At 39.8% G+C, this 17610-nt stretch overlaps 1 protein-coding gene across 10 annotated transcripts in view; it reads right to left on the reverse strand.

Moving 5' to 3' along the window:
* The window catches only part of DNM3 (dynamin 3), a 169927-nt gene that overhangs the window by 73474 nt on the left and 78843 nt on the right, over nt 1–17610 (reverse strand). The window contains exon 16 of one of the 10 annotated variants that reach the window (XM_051805967.1): nt 64–160. The exons of the other annotated variants lie outside the window; for them this stretch is intronic. Coding sequence (XP_051661927.1) covers nt 152–160 — 9 coding nt within the window. The 3' untranslated portion in view covers nt 64–151. Of the gene's footprint in view, nt 1–63; nt 161–17610 lie in introns of those variants that run through there. 10 annotated transcript variants of the gene reach the window in all.

A 17610-nucleotide genomic window follows, 5' to 3' on the forward strand; every position in this document is an offset into this window, starting at 1 on the left:
ATATGTTTTAGTGGTGGGATTTTTTTATTTACAGAAAAAAACATAGTTCTTAAAACCTACTCTCTTTGAATGGCAGTGTAGCTCAGATTTCAATCTTGAGAAGGTGATGGTCTGGGTGGATGAACTTCTCCAGTTCTAGTGATCACTTGCATTAGGAATACTAAGATAATATGGAAAAAACCAGTAAGTTGAACTGTATTTTCAGCTTCCTGGATTCCCTTAAGTTGTACATAGAAAGAGAACCTCTCATTTATAAGCTTCCTGAAATTCCTTGTTAGGTACATGGAGAAGATGCACCTTTGGTACGGCACCCTTGTTCTCTGCTGGAAAGGCACTTCTTAAAAGTCTTCTGGTTTTTGTATGCATTTCAATTTCTATAAAGTGAATCCTAGAAAAGCTCGAACTCAGGAAGCCACCAGATATCTTTCCTTGGGTACCAACTGAAGTATCTGGAGAGACACTGCATCCTCGTGAGGAAGCAGAATCCTTTTTACTAAAATTCAAATAAGAAAATATGCAATTACATAATTATGTAAAAAAAAAAACATTAAGTAGGATTTTCCTGAGGTGACACATCTGTCTCTGCAAGACTCCTGAAGATGCAACATAATGCACACAGGCAAATTAATTCATGGCATTTATACTGCCCTACTTGCTTGTTATCATGAAAAGCTTTCAGACAGTAATCAATTTTACTGTGGTGCAGATTACTGCAAAATGCATTAAGAAGTTCACGCCTGTGGCAATGGTCACTGAAAATATTTTGGAAAGCATCCCAGAAGTATAAGACTTTTTCCAGACATCCGAGAGAAACTCTGCTGTGACAGAGCTTCTGGTGTCAAGACTTCTCCCCTACCACCCCTCCTTTTTATTTTTTTTATAGCAGCATTTTTTGAAAGGTACACTTCAGATTTTTTTTCATGCTTTTTTTCTTTTTTATTTTTTTAAATCAAGCCAAGATACTTGGATCATGGAAAACATTAACTTCTGAAACAACTGTCTGAAACTATCTCCTTCCTTGCTGTACATAATATGTCCAGTTTCTTAACTTCTTTAAAGGAAAACTGTTGAATTATAAGAAAAGAGTAAAAAAACCACCTGCTTACTCTATCATAACAATATATCTCGGTTTTTAATAAAATAAGTAGCCCTGGGGATGTTCCTATATTAAATCCACAAAAAAACCTGAATACACCATAATCACAAAATACTATTTCTACTTTATATCAAGAGCATTACCTTCAAATGTTAAGTGACCTAATGCCATCAAATCTTCAAGGGAAGGTTTTGAGATGTCTCAGAATGTTAAGAAGATATCCTAAAATAATTACAGCGATGTGTAGGAAAACCTGCAACCCTCTGTCCTTGGAAATTAATAGCTATTAGATTGAAATCTCCCTAGAAATATTCATCAGGAAGACTTTCCATGAAGCTGTCCCAGACTGAAATGCTCCTGAAGCTCATAGCCAAAGCTGTTCAATAAACTGACCTTAAATTGTCTCTATTCTGTTAACTAAAGACAGAAGCTGCTTCTGAATGTACATCACCTGCCTCAGTAGGCACAGGAACGTGAATGGGGATTGCAGATTTCATCAAAGCAAACCCTGAACAATAACTCAGAAAAAGGAACCTGACCAATGTGGGCATGGGAATGTGGAAAAAAAGGTTAGTAGAACATCCAAGAAAAAAAGAAAATTTCCCTAAGATCCAACCTAAACCTCCCCTGGTGCAACTTGAGGCCATTTACTCTTGTCCTGTTGCTTGTTACCTGGGAGAAGAGACCATCCCCACCCGGCTACAATCTCCTGTCAGGGAGTTGTAGAGAGTGATAAGGTCTCCCCTGAGCCTCCTTTTCCCCAGGCTGAGCCCCACCAGCTCCCTAAGCCACCCCTCATCAGACTTGTGCTCCAGACCTTTCTTTAGCTTTGTTGCCCTTCTCTGGACTTGCTCCAGCAAAGGTATTGCCATTAAAAAAAGTGCCTGCAAGGTGCCAGGCAGTGCCAGTCTACTACTGACTCCTACCATTGGGAGTATGTCAATTATGGTAGTTTTCAACCTGCAGGTGCTGCATATTAAATTCAAATGACCAAGAGTTGCTTGCTCCCAAGCAGCTCTTTCCTGATAACAGCACATTGTTTTGTGTACCATGAAGGATCCCAGACACATTGCTAATCATTCTGATTGTGCTGCTCAGCTGTTCACTTGCAGCAGAACACAGAAAAAACAGGTCCTGTTCCAGCATCACCCACAGAATGCCTTAACAGCACACACCTGAAACAGAGGGACAAACTCTACTGCCTTGGCCACATGCTCCCTCTAAACACCACAGCAGGTGGTGAAGTCAGGCAGATGTCAGCAGGAGGCACCACAGTTTGGGGAAGCTTACACAGCACCTCTGGAAGGACAGAGACATCCTCGAATGGAAATAACCACGGACTGTTCAAGTGTTATCACTGCCCTTTTGCGTGGTGGCAGAACTTGATTTAATGACAGATCACCTTTGTGAGCTCCATACAAGCTCACCTTTGTGCCCTTGCTCAACCACAGGGACAGGATAACACATAACACCAAAGCCTCAGAGACTGTCCATCCTTGTCACCGCTGGCACGTCTCCCACAGGCTCAGAGCAGACCATGCCCACATCATAACAGATCGTCCAAAGCTATGTTTGCAGCCAGCTAGAGAAGAGCACATGGCTAAGAAACAGGCAAATTAAACACTTGGCAAGCACCAACTTCCAGCACATCTTCAGTTATGTAGTATCAGTTTCCCCACATTGGAGGAGACAGCCAGCGGCTTCTGCTAAGAGGCAGATCGTGTGCTGTCACAACCCAGACCTGGGAACAAAGCTGGACTGCCACTGTGAGGGGCACTAGGGGGAGTGGGGTGCTCAAGTCAGAAGACAACATCTGTCATGCTTCTGGCTGCCAGATTAATTTCCAGCAAAGCAGCAACAAACTCCCAGTCAACCAGAGACTATCACCATCACCGTGAGCAACAAGCACATCTCATCTCTCAAGAGTATCAGCACCTGGGAGGAGGAGGCATTTTCCTTGCTTCTGCATGGTGGATGAGGTCTTCAGGAACTGCCAGATAAAGAATCTTGCAGATATATTCTCTGACTATCACAAAATAACAACCTTACTAATAATTCAAAGACATTTTTAATTGTTTTCCTACTTTTCTTCATATCTCTTCCAATCCAGACTAATGCCAAACCTTGTCTTTTCTTGCAATGACATTTAAAAATATGTCATTTCTCCTCTGTATAAAATAACATCATCCTTAAAGAATTCCAGTTCTCCCATGTCTGGATTCCTGCAATCAAGTATTACTCTGATTCATACCTAACACCCTCTTTTATTTCATGCTGTTTGCTTAGGGAGGAAAATACAGATTGAATACACCATTGTGTAGACTAGGAGTTGTGTTAAGATGACAAACACCTGCATTTACTTAATCATCTTTGTTAAGATACTGTCAGTTGGACTCCCCAAGAGCACAATTAGGGAAGGAGCTCTTTCCTAAGGAAAAAAAACCTCCAACCAATGATCAAAATAGCTGTAAGAACTATCTTCATCATGCTCTAAAAATCTGCAACGTGCAGCTTGGATAGCTATCATTGGTGAAATGATATTATGAAAATAAGATTTTTAAAGATTCAATAACCAAGCTGTAAATTTTTGCTCCAGTAGCACTGTCTACATATGCTTAACCTCAGCTATTTCAAAGAACCTACAAAATGGACAATGGCTTAGGAAGCCTCCAGGAGTTTAAGAACTCTAAACAAACAATGGTAATGCAAGAGGTAACAACATTATTGCAAACACAGAAGACAACAAAAAAGGTGTATTGAACTCTGAAAGTTGAAACGCCTGCAAAAACGTTGAATTTTTATAGTATACAGTTGTACTGCAGACAGGAAAGTTAAAAACCACTGCTTCTCTGGAAGAAAGTGAAATATTTACTAGGAAACACAGCACTTCCTCAACAATGTAAGTCTTGGTCAATGCTGGCTCAAAATATTGGAGGCTATGAATTCATTGGCCCTAAACTTGCAGGACACTGTTATATTTGTAGAGAGTCACTCCAGAGTACTTACTCTAATTCTACATAACATTGACATACAGCACTGAATTCCCAGACAGTCAGTCAAAGTTCTGGGCAGGAAACCAAATTCCATTTTTTTTTTCTTTAAACACTATGTCAAAACACTCCTATTACTCGTTACTTGTGCTTTGAAAGATATACTCCCATTCCTCCTTAATGTCATTAGCTTTTACAGATACTGCAACCAACAAGGAACTGCTGCTGAAAAAATGTGTTACAACTGCTTTCGAACACTGACATACTGAGATTGCTCCAATGTGAAAGCGGCACATTGACAACAAAAATCTAAGTAAAAAGAGGATAACTAACTCACAAATATACATACAAACTCGAATTTCAGTAAGGAATCCATAACAGTGAAACAAACTATCAAAACCCCAGCTGCATCATTTTTCACAAATAAAGTCATTCCAGGATTGAGTCCGAAAACTGAATTCAGACAACTAAGCCTTACTGGTGTAAACCATCTTATGAGCTCTCAATGAGCTCATTTCATACACAGTTAATTCTATTATCAGGGATCATCTTTTAACGTGTTCTAAAGTAATAAAGTACATTTAGACGAACATTTTTTCCACTCATTCTCAGGACAAAAGATCAAAGCAGGGAGAACAGTTTATTGCAAAGTTGTTCATGCATCACACTTTAAAAAATACAATATAAAAGAAAGAAAACATTTCAGCTAGTTCCCCTCTGCCCTCCAAAAGCCTCGAATGTATTGAAATAAAATAATGAAATAAAACATTCATTAAAAATATCCTGAGTCTGCCCAAGAACTATTGAAACATCGTATTCAGCAGTTTGATTTTCTGTAATCCATTTTTTGCATTCACATTACTCAAGTTAAATGTATATTTTAATTACTGTTTCAATTAATTTGTTTTGCTGAAGTAACATTCTATGCTCCTTTGAGGACACTCCCAAGGTTACAAAAACTAGATTGTCTACCAGTGTGGATTTGTTTTAAATGTCTAATAATACATTTTACTGACATAGCTTGAAATAATGAGGCTTTATACTAACACATTACCAAACTATATAATTACCAGTAATTCCCAGAAAAAACTACATGGCAATAGACAAGGCTAAACATACGTGTATTTAAATAAAATACATTACAGCACTAAAATTTACAGTTAAAAGAAATTCACATTCCCTAAAGGAAACAGAATACCTCAAATACATTTCAATCTGCCCTGAAACTGCACTTCAGAAATGGGAAGGGGGAGAAACTACTTCAGACAGGGGAAAAATACAGTTTAGTCTAAGAACACAAAACTAGAGTCTAAAATCAAATTCATTTGGCAGCTGCACAGAGCATTTACAGGTGAACCCAGAGTGCCCTTGTTTTTCTTGCACTCACTTCCATTTGCCCCTTCACCTCCCACATCTCCTGCTAAAGACGTTTGGTGCAAGAAGCGTTTTTCAAGTTTGGAACCACAGGAATGGAAAGACAACTTTGGCCACAGATTGTTTGTAGACAGACTGAAACCGTACGTTGCACTCTTACAGAACTGGCACTGCCTCCTCCTTAAAGGTAAGAGAAGATGGGAATGCAGTGACCTCTGATATTTTCTGCAGGCATAAACAAAATCCCAGATCCTTTCAGAACACTAGGACACAAAATCATCTTTAAGAGAAGTACATCATGGAATTTTTCTCTCCTCACTGATAAGGAGGAAAATTTTATATACAATAACAGGAATATGCCCCTTAATCTAAAATAATTATACTGTAATTACCATTGGATTCTAAATTCTCTCAGCTTGAACAATACTACCAAAAAGACCTTCATTATTTAATTATTTGGATCATTCAGCACAAAAATTGACTCATGTCAGGTGCTGAGTTTCCTAAGAACACATTGCTAATTAATTTAAATTAGGTTGCAAATGCTCAACTTACTCTGCAGTTTAAGAAAATCCTCACTGCCTTCACACACACTCCTGCCCCCACCCCCCAAAACAGCACTTCTTCAAAAGAAAAGTCTATCATAGAACAGTTTGGGTTGGAAAGGAGTTTAAAGCTCATCAGTTCCAACCCCCCTTCCATGGGCAGGGACACCTTCCTCTAGACCAGGCTGCTCCAAGCCCCATCCAACCTGGCCTTGGACACTTCCAGGGATGGGGCATACAGAGCTTCCCTGGGCAACCTGAACCAGGGCCTCGCCACCCTCAGAGCAAAGAATTTCTTCCTAACATCCAATCTAAACCTACCCCCTTTCAGTCTGAAACCTCTCCCCCTCATCCTGTCACTCCATGGCCTTGTAAAAAGTACCTCTGCAGCCCTTTTTAGGTACTGGAATGGGCTCTAAGGTCTCCCTGTGGACTTACTTGCTAATAGCACACAAAATAAGCAGGAAAAACTAGAAATTTTTAAATCAGAATCAAAATTATTACTTAATTGATCTAACAGAGACCTGATGGAATAATTCATCTGGAAAGCTGACATATCTTTATATTCTTGTTTAGGAAGTCAGACAGAAAATAATTGGAGAAGCGTCATCTTTCATATCAAAAGCACATGTACTGGTGTGGGGTTGGCACAACACAGACGTTCACAGAACACAGGCCAACAGAATGTTCCCAAAGGCAAATGAGGAACAAAGAACATGTACATCACCACCACCAGGACCTTCATTGATCTCTATAGAGATTCATGGTATAGAACTTCATGATAATGAGATGTTTTAACTAAGAGAGACACTATGGAAAAAACCAACCCACTGCTTGGTTGAGGGGGAAACACATCAATAGGCTGTGTTGAGAAAGCTCCAGTGTTCAATTCTTCTTCTACATTACTCTTCACTAAAATGTCTAAGAAGCAGTAAAAATAATTAAGGTTAGATATTAGGAAAATAAAATTCAGTTAAAAAAAAATTAAGCATTAGTATAAACTGCAAAGTTTGGCTAAGCCCCCACCCCATTCTCTCAGCTCTCTCAAGTGCCTCGGTTTTGAATCAACATCTTAAAGGCATAAGAGTAAAAATTATGCAACTGATGTGTGTAAGCCTCTTATCTAAATTACATAGAAAGAACAAAACAGCAAACTCGACTTGAAAAGCACAAGAGCTCCTTGGAACTAAGCCCCTCTCTTACTCTGCTATTTACACTGCAACTCTTATCCTTGCTGTATGAGAAGACACGCAATCTTCACTGAAAACACAGCCTGAGATTCTCAAATGTTTTTGTATTTTAAGCCTATTCTCTTTTCCCCTCTGCTTTACCCCAGTGCAGAGAACTTTGCATGCTCTCAGCCTGCATCCACCAGCTCCTTCTCTCCAGAACTGCTTTTGCAAAGTCCCAGCTGCCACGCCACGTTCCTCAGGAGGGTGCTCGGGGTGGTGTGTTAGACACAGCTTGGCAGAGGTGCTTGAGATGGGGACATGAGACAAGGGCTCTAAGCATAGAACTAAACAACTCAATTTACTAGGAATCAGTGGCAACTTCTTATCCGTGTGGGGCTGAAAGGCAACAGCATCTTGTGCTTACCCAGCATGAGAACTGCCACTCTACGGAATGAGCTGCAAGTACAAACCAAACCCAGAGAACAGAAGCAAGTCCAGCTGAGCAGGAGACTCCATCCACAGAGGCATCTTTACCTTCCACTGAAGAGGTCAACATCTGGGTCTGCTCCAAAAACAAAGGGCTCAAGACTCTGGGAAATCAAGCACCGTGCCTTACTTTATGCCCTCCTGGCTGGGTACCAGCCTAGCCCAGGAGTAGCTACTCAACTTTCCATTTGGCAGAGTTGGGTGTTGGTCCATCATCTCAGTGGCAAATCATTTGTAGAAAAGCATCATTCCACATGTCTCACATGAAGGTTACAGCAACTTGTGCATTGTACACAGCAAAGAAGGTCATTCTGGAAATAATGAAAAACTTAGCAGTCTAAGCTTCTTGTAACTTGTTCCAATAAAGTGTTGGTTATCCCCAAATTAAGCTTGCTATATAAACTATCCCTAAACTGTTGAGTAATTTTTTTTGTAAGCAGGGAGAAATACAACTACAAATGTCTCAAGTCCTTGCCCACATTTTGACCTCAGATGCCTAAAGGCACTCGTTCTGCTCCCGCAGTGTGGAATGCCCTCCCACAAAGCACCCGCGTGGAATCTTCAGAGGCTATTTTTGAAAAGCGTAATAAAAAGACATTTCTGCCTAGACTTTCTGCTGTTAGCAGCATACCTTACTGACCACCTCTGTGGATGCTCACACTTTCCATAGTATTTCATACCGATGGGATTTCTGATGCGTAGTTAGCCATTACAAAGATCTAACTGAAAATTTATAGTTGTCAACAATGAGACAAAGGAGGAAGCAAGCTTCTCTTTATGTAAGGATGTATCCATCTTCACAGGAAAAAAAGAAAATATTATTTTCATGGGGTTTACTGCAAATTTATTACAGTAATTAAACTGTCCAGTGAATCTCTGTCTGTATCAACTTATTTCCAGATTCAAAACCAGATACAAAAACCACCTTTCAAATAATTTGATTATTTTAAGTTGGGTAGAGTATGTAGAAACAGATATTTTGGCAACTGGTTGCTAATGAGCTTTCATAACTCTTTAAAGCTGTTCTTGCTATGCTTTTTCTACAGTATTTACCAGAAAAAGCTAGTGATTAAAAAATAATTAAAATTCTTGCTCCTCCTGCAGCAGCAAACACTAAACTTCTCTTGCAGAAAAGGGTTTTAAAAATAGGCTTAATGAAACACAGCTTCCCGAGAATCCACTTTCTTGCTGGCCACTGTCTCAGTCTGTATTTCAGCTGCACAGCAAAGGGTTAGCAAACCATCTACACTGAAACGCCCATTGCCTACTCCACCCATCAGGGCTTCTAACATTACCAAAAATGTGCAGTATTTTTAACCCCTTGTGGAGCATGGACATTTAAATGCTTAGGCAATATTGATTTTTTTTCCTTTATGCATTTCATAATGGATCTCTGCACTCTCTATAAACATTAACTATTAAATTGAAATCTTAAAGGGAAGATGCACAGTATTTTATGGGTGAGAGAGTCTGCAAGCAGAGACGTTAATTTGATGTTTTAATCTAAAACAAACAAACCAATACCCTATTCAGTAGTGTAAGGTTCTACCTGTTCCTCTAAGCACCCAACCACCACTCTGCAGCTTTAACATTAATTTCCTATGTTTGTGAATATTGTTTTCTCCAACATAAACAGAAGATGAAATCTAACAAGTCACTGACTGTTGCATTTCCTCTGTGAAAACTGATAAACAGAAGTTTCTTTAAACAAAGCACATACTTAAGCTATGACCTCCACTGATGCCAAGCATCCTCCAGACGAAGAATTCAGTGTGATTCCAGGAATCCTTTCCTATGGATGTCCCCAGCTGCATCAGAAAAGGAAAAGGAACCCATGCAAGGAAAATAAAGTTTCATAAAGCCAGGGAGTGATCCAAATGCTGCCCAGCCGTCTGCTGTGGGGGCTGCAGCAGTCTATTAGATTTAGTTCCTCCTGAGCATCTGGCATTTGCTGCTTTGACAAACATACTGATCTGATTCAGGACAGGAATTGCTACTTTTCAAAATGCTGTCATACACACAATGTTGAAACCCATCATATTTTTTCCTTAGCTTTTTCATTATGGTAAAGTTTTGTTTACATTTAACAGATAACAAAATTGCAGACTGAAGTCTGATTTGATGTTGACAGTGTCTCTTTATAGTGAGTTTAACAACAAGATAAACAGTAAAATCAGAAACCAAATCAAAGCTTTTAACTTTTCATCTCGTGTTTTAGTTACAAGAGTATTCTTTCTTGCAAAATATTTAGACCACTACCCTGAGTTTACTTCTCACTTGTTAGCCAGGCAATAAAATTAACAGGGCATTGCAAAAATGGGAAATAAAAAGGAAAAATTTTAGATAAACAGATAGCACATTAGATATGCTTAGAAATATGTATCTTCTAAGAGATGAGCTTAAAAGCCACTCACAGTAATTAAAGTTAGTCTGTTTGCATGACCTTTATCAATAGCCAAGGACCCAAGGATTGACTAGAAGTTATATAAAAACAAATGACAGAAGAGATACTGCACCCAGCCGTGTAGCAGTGATTGATCCAATTTTAATTAGACTAGATTATTCCTATTTATACAACCCTTATTTCTAGACTAGAGTCATTGTCATCTCTTACACTGATGCTTTTTACCATCCTCATGCCATCTCCAGTCTCTCCCACTTATTAAGTGTCTCCACGAATGGGAAAAACAACAAATTTCATTTTACCAGAACACAAGGGTACATCAATTCATGCTGAAATGATTTCTTTCTATGCCTGTTTCAGTGTGTTAATCTTGTTGAGGCCCAATGTTCTAGCAGTCAGTAAAATAGATGTGTGCCAGCTAAGACACCATATGACAACACTCCCTGGAAATACTTGTTTACCCCATGGAGACCTTTCCTAACTAGAAAAGAAGGGCCCTGGTCACTTGTTCAGGATTCCCAGAAGCCAGGTAGCCAAGTCAAAGCTCTTGCAGACAGACTGCATGCACATCTGCAGTCTCCATCCACAGGGCACACACAGTGCTCTGAAGCAGATATCAGGCCAGTGTTATCAGAGTTGTGGGGTGTGCATTCACTTCCTGCCTGACTTTTCCTGCTTGGATCTATGGGAGCTTCAGTGAGGGCATTCAGAGTGTAACTGCCATTCCTGCTGAAAATGGCATTAAGTTTCAGAGACATGAGATTTCAGGGATATTCTCATTCCCCTTCAGTCAGATATACCAAGGTGGCCACCACGACAGAATCCACTGAGCTGTGGAGTGCAATATTCACTTCCATGAAAAGGGGATGTTACCTCCAGTGGTGATGGCAACCAAGGGGGCAGACAGACAGCAAGACTCAAAACACAAGCAACAATTCAGTACATGATCCAACAGCTCTGTCTACAGCATGGGCAGATGCTGGTCTGTCCCCTCAGTACCAGCAGAGAAAGGACATTATGGTAAAACAAAGCATTATGGTAATTCTTCCAAAACAAGTGTGTTCAAATATCAGCCTCTCTCATTTGCCATTAGAGAGACAGAATGAATTCAAATACCATTTTCTTAAGGATCTGATCTATGAGTAAGAGAACCCTCAAACAAATGGAAAAGAGGAACAAAGGAGCACATCTACCATACAATTCCCCAATGGCAGGTAATCAACAAATCAAAGTTAGTGATGCCTTTTCTCTGCAGACCAGGATAAAACTGCCTTCGAAGATGTAAGGGAGGAAAAACTTCTGAGCAGAACACAGAAATGCTCATGACAACTAACAGCCTGACACACCAACCAGTTTTCTGATCCCCTTCCTAATAGTTTTTGCTTTGGTACGTATGTTGTATTCTGACTGCCAAGAAAATTATTTGGTTGCCTCAGCTAACAGAAAATACCTTTCAAAAATGAAGTTATTATTTAAAACTACTGGAAGATTTAATAGGCTAGCTCACTCACCCAAGCAACTAAAACAAGCAATTAACAAAATGTTTCAGCCAAAAACATGCTACAGTTGTTAAGTCTGTTACTTGTAATTAATCAAGAAAGATGGCTCAGTAGAACTCAGCCATATTCTGATTACTGGTAAAAACATACATTCGAATGTGCGGGTCTGTCACGAAATGAGAGCAGAACCTGGGCAGGTTTGAGAAATGCAAATACTGCCAACCTACTGCTGAACTCAAGAGCAGTAACAGGACTGTTACTCTCACTTGCACTGTAGGAGTATCTAGGGAATATTCCAAACTGGCACTGTAAATTAAATACTTGTAACATTTCTTGCCCCAAGGGCTAACAATCTTCCTCACCATGACTAAAAGCCTGGAGGTCATCTGGCAGCCTTCCAGTAACATGCATGTTCCTCTGATGTTGTAGCTAGACCCTATTTCAAAGGCTGCAGAACCACGTCATGTTAGGAAAATGAGGTTTATTTATAAACTGATAACTGGTTTTTAAGACTTGCCTCCATGCAGCCTAACTGAAAATAAGTATGAAGTGTCAAGCAACCACACAACAAACTGCATCTGCTAGGAACAAAGCAGTGCTTGGACTAGATAGTTTAACAGGCTTAAAAGCCTGTTGAAAGGAAACATCCCTTCCTCATCACTATTACTTCAAGTTCTTCTTCCTTGTCTTCAAAATCCACAGACATCAAATATCCTTTGCTGGACTGACCAGGAGTGGAAGAGTGAATACAGCATCACCTGTGTTAAGGACACAAGAGAACAGAATGCAGGAAGTCCTGCTAAAGTGCTTTTTGTCAGCAGGGTATCATTCTGCATGGCAACTCTGAACTGAATGAAGACTGGTTTCCAAGGGGCTACAAGCACGGTAGTGAGTCCTGAATTTTAGTAAGTTCATCAGCACAGGTGCCTGAAATACAGTTGAGCAGGAGAGATGCTTTGGAACATCCTCTGATTCTGAAGAACAGCAGCAGCAACTCCCCAACACTTTAGTACACTATGAATAACAGTAATAATACAGTACATCCTACAGCTCAATCAGCATAAGAAACCATTTCACTCAGGTCTGTACAGGTCACTTCAAACCAGTTCAGACAGAGCAGAAACGAGACCATACCTGCTGGGACACAACTTTGTTACAGTTTCACAGCTCAGCACTAAAAGCACCAAATCCCAGGAGGAAGAACATACAATGGACCTTGGAAAAGCATTCAATAATCACTGTGGTATGCACAAACCCATGAGAGGATCCAACAGCCCTGTACAATCTGGGCTGGCTCCAAGCTGCTTGCAATAATTATTAACTAGTGCTTTGGGCAGCATCTTGCAGGTTTGTTTTTTTGAACACTGCAACTGAAGTCAGTTCTTCTTTAAGTTACACGGGACTCACTACTCTAACCAGGTGGTTGTGATTTGCAGGGTTTTCACTACACTTGCTCCTCTTGCTGCTTTTCCCCCCCTCAGCTTAAGGTTCATACCATGTTTTTGTTCATGGGTGTTTTGTTTTGTTTTCAGATTTAAGTTTAAAGGTATGAAATAACCTACCTCCTATTTTTTGCCTAATTAACGCCATTAAAAATCACCACTCAAAAAAGGTTCAAGGGGATCTGAATCTTTGTCAAAATGAACCAAACAGAAGTGCATAATGGTGAAGGTAGGTGAAAAATTTACATGATCAATCTCTCCACCAAGACATATACTTTGATAGTAGATAAATTCAGAAAAAAAGCCTTAAAGACCTCTTGGAGGCTACTAGTCTCATAAATAATAGATTTGCAGTTCTCCAGTTGAATCCATGATATACAGGGAGGGGTAAGCAAACAGATATCCCTTGTGAACAGTGTGATGGGAAGTGATTATATATTTTATTAAATTAAACAGCTGTGGGAAGCACAAAGGATTGGAAAACAAGCAAACTGGAAAAAAACCACAGTACCTGTGTGTCATCACAAGAGACAGAAACCTTACCATTTGAATGCCCAAATTTGTAATGCAACCATAAAATCCATCTGATTTCACATTTGGGGGCCTTCTCTGCCAAGTCTTAATAGATTTTTCTATATATCTCCTGCTTTCATTACCCAAAACAGTGAAAAAAAAGTCATGCTTGCTTGGAATAGAAAGTATAAAAAGGAAAGAACAATGAATTTATATAAAGCAATAACTGCATTGTGAGCATAAGCTTAATTAACAAGAACAGTTATTTAGAGACAGCTTAACTTCAGCATTTAAACAAAAAAAAAAACAACACAAATTAGGGACTCCCCCTCCCTTTTCTTCACCAAAGAGCATTCAGCAGCTGAGCTTTCTGGGCTCCAGGAAGGCTACACTGGGTAAACTCAGCCAACCACAAGGTTGAAAATGTAGCAGACGTATCATAAAAATTTAGTAATGCTTTTAAACTACTTCTCACCTCACTGGTTTGATGGTGGTGTGGTACTGTTATACAATATGTGCTGTTGCCAAGGCAACTCCATCTCACCTCAACAGCTGCTGCAGTCTCGGCGAAGCAACATGACGAGCTGTGGCAATTCTAATTTTTTGTTTTAAAGACTCTTTCCAACTATAAAGCATTTTCAGATGAACCTCTGGAGCTCTTTATCCAAGGACTATCGCTACTTTTCGAAAAGATTGTTCGCTGCATTCTAGTGGAAGCATTGTGACACTAAATTCAAAAACATATTCTGTTAAATCAGATTTGTGTCTGGCAATTTTATACCTGGTGTAAAAACAGTATCGTACCTCTGTGCTCATTCACTTTAAGCACAAGAATTTTACATCCCTGGCAACAACATGAGCCTGCCTGGACAGTTTAGCGTGTCCTTTTCCATTAGAAGAGGAGGGGGGGAAAGTCTGACTTTGTGAAGCACAGAAAGCCTAAGTTCTAACCCATCCCTTTGACAGGAGTCAAACTGTAATATTCCTTCAACCCCATTTTAAGCAGAGCTAAAATAAAGGTCAAAACCCAAAACAAGATTTTGTGAAAAGAAATCGGCACCGAGCGCTTCTGTGATAAAGGCTTTAGTGGAGGGAGGTGGCTACAGTCTCGTGGTCCAAACCCCAAAGAATTTTTTTTATTTTCATGTCCTTGGCTTCAGGGACACTGCTGTGGGAGCAAGGACTAGAAAAAGAATCAGAACATTACGAGCCTTCCCCGCAGTAAGTATCAATTGCAGTTTTTAAGAAGATTCAGTGCTATTTCTTTCTTTTTTCTCAGCCTATTTGGGTATAGAACCAAAGTAAACATAAGACAGTAGAGTAAGCCTGTGAGGGTGTTTTGTGAAACTCAGCCAAAGTTTCTGCTATTTTAATTTAGGGAGAAAAATAAGTGTTACAAAATGTCTAGGAAAAGTTTGTGCTGAGAAAGCACACAAGTGTTTAAAGGTGGGCAATGCAACTCATTAAAGAGGAGGAATATAAAAAGAGCTTTGAAATAATTAGGGAAATGACAGATTTATCTATTTATTTTTTTTTAAATCAACAAAGCAGTAAAGCAAAAGTTGACTTTTCTCCAGTCTAGACTTTTTTCCTTCCTTTCCCTTCCCTTCTCTTCTCTTTCCATCCCTGTTGTAATTGCAGATCTGTCAGAGAGCAGGCAGCGGTGGCTGAGCAGAGGCTCTGCACACGCTGTGACAGTCCTCTTGCACTGAAAGCCAGACATGAAACTAATTCTGTGTAACAGCTTGTTTGTTACCTTCGTTTCTATTCCAACCTGCAAATATGACACAACGAAGGGCCATTTCTTTTGAGTTTTGTCTTTCAGTTTAGTAAATTCTCTCTCTATAAAACCTTTCAAGTGTCCCTCTGCCTCTTAACCAGCCTTCGCCACAAAAATATCCTGATACACAATTTATAAACACCTGATGCTACTCAAAATTTTCAGTGCACAACACACACACACACAATCCTTGTGATTCTCCTCTACTATCCTGCAGCTCAAATTGGTGTAGCAAAAGCTCCAGCTGTAACACTGAAACTGCAAAGAAACTGCTAAATTCAGTGATATTAAAAGAATTGAAAACAAAACAAAATCAAAAAAACCAAGGAGCAAAGAATGTACCTAATTACCACTAATCCTGCCTATTAGATTTCATTCAGACAGCACAACTTCTTTCAAATAACCCCAGTTTATTTTTGAAAAAATTCCTTTCTTCAGGCAGGATATGGGGGAGGAGTCAATCAGTGATGTTTTACACATGCACATCTGGATACAGTCCAATTATTCCCCTTATACATTCCTCCAGTTGTTTTCATTTTGGTCCATGCTCTGGCATTCATAAATTTGTGAGATTAATTGTGTGTGAGCGTCTGCAGTCTTGGATCTGGGCATGGGTTTAGCTGCAGCACAGCTAGAAGTCAACATTAAAGAGAGCTCCAGTTCAGAAAACACAGTTTACATTTATACAACTTTGGTACAGTAAGGATTGAAGCAACCATCATCCTTACCACATGCATCAAATTGGTAAGATTAATTCAATATCAACTACATTTTATTACTGCAGTTAGTGTGAACCTCATGAGAAGTTATTCAGTGTAAATTGCGAAGGAAGGATTTTTTCTTTTTTAAGATTTGGTCGGTTGGTTTTTCGGTTTTGATTTTTTTTTTTTCCAGTTTTAGTTTTTCTTGGTGTGATTTCATTTGCCTTTGAGAATCCTACGCCATTACAAGAACAGAAGCATCGTAGAACCTGGGCTCCAGATAATCTAGTGAATTATGCCACTCTGGCTATGCTCAGGGTCTATAGAGTTGGCAAATCCAGCAATGTGGGAAATCCCTGTATCAGAGGTATTCCCCTGTGAAGCTCAGATTCCTTGCTGCTGTAACTTGCTATTTACAATCCCCAGCAAAGGCAGACACGAAGGTTGTGACTGGGCTTCTGCAACGCTCTGGCTATTCCAGGCTGCTGGAACAGCCCCCTTTGGGGCCAAAGGCAAGTGAGCTTAAACCAATCACCAGCACAGGGAAAGCTAAATGTTGCTTCTCCTCTCCTGGGGCCAAGGCTTCCATTTACTGATGTTTTGTATTTTATGTGCAATTTACTAACCAAAACCACCTGTTTCCTCAAGCTCTCCGCAATTTATTGTTTTGCAAAATCAGTTTCACATTACACTTCTGGTCAGTGCAGCTCCACAGGAGAGCTGCACAACTGAGGTGAGGGATTAAAAAGCAAGGGGTCGAAGGCCGGGGACCCACTCCCTTGACTGTAAGCTTTCTGACCCAAATACAGTGCAGGATGCACAAATCCCACTTGTGCTCCAACAACACAGGCAGTTCTAGGTTGTGATGTAGAAGCAAGGCAGGGTAACAAGGGAGACAAGCTCTGCCCAGTTCAGGAAGCTTTCCAAAAAGCAGTTTGCTGCTGACAGGAATAGTTGGACAGCTATAGGTTGTTTTGGGTTGGCTTGCTTTTTGCAAGATAGCTGTTACTTTTTTGAACAATTATTCATCAGACTTAATGGGATATTAACAGAAGATAAATTGAATCTTCTTACAACCACCTATTTTTTTCCAAAAATCTTGATGCACTGTGAGATAGTCAATCTGGGTACACTACCATTTCAAAATCACCAGATGATAGTAATCTAAAATTTTTTCACTCCCTTACATTCCCATTGTTAATCCATCTTGTGGATTAATCTTTGAAGATCTGTCAAATCTGTAGGCTCTTGATAAGACACAGCAGGAAAAAAACCCAAACAACCAAAAACCAAAAAACCAAAACAACCTTACAAGCCAGGAGATTTCATATTTTTTCCCCAACAAATGAAATTCTGCTTCACTTTTCTTCACTCAGAAGGAAAACAGACTGAGTTTGGCATTCCTCATGCCCACAATACCTGAATCTGGCAATTAATTGCCACTGCAGCGTGAGACAATTTTCTTGTCCTGCCAGCCACCACTGCTAATCCCTACAACTCCTCTGTGAATGATTTCTATGGCAATGCTGAAGGGTGAAGGTCTAAAAGGCAGAGTGGTTACAGTAAGTTTATTACTGGGGCCAGCACTGCAGTGCTCCCATCTGAAGT

This window comes from Manacus candei, unplaced genomic scaffold (assembly GCF_025592945.1).
Source record: "Manacus candei isolate 608988 ecotype Guabito, Panama unplaced genomic scaffold, ASM2559294v1 h1tg000005l, whole genome shotgun sequence".
Taxonomy (NCBI): domain Eukaryota; kingdom Metazoa; phylum Chordata; class Aves; order Passeriformes; family Pipridae; genus Manacus; species Manacus candei.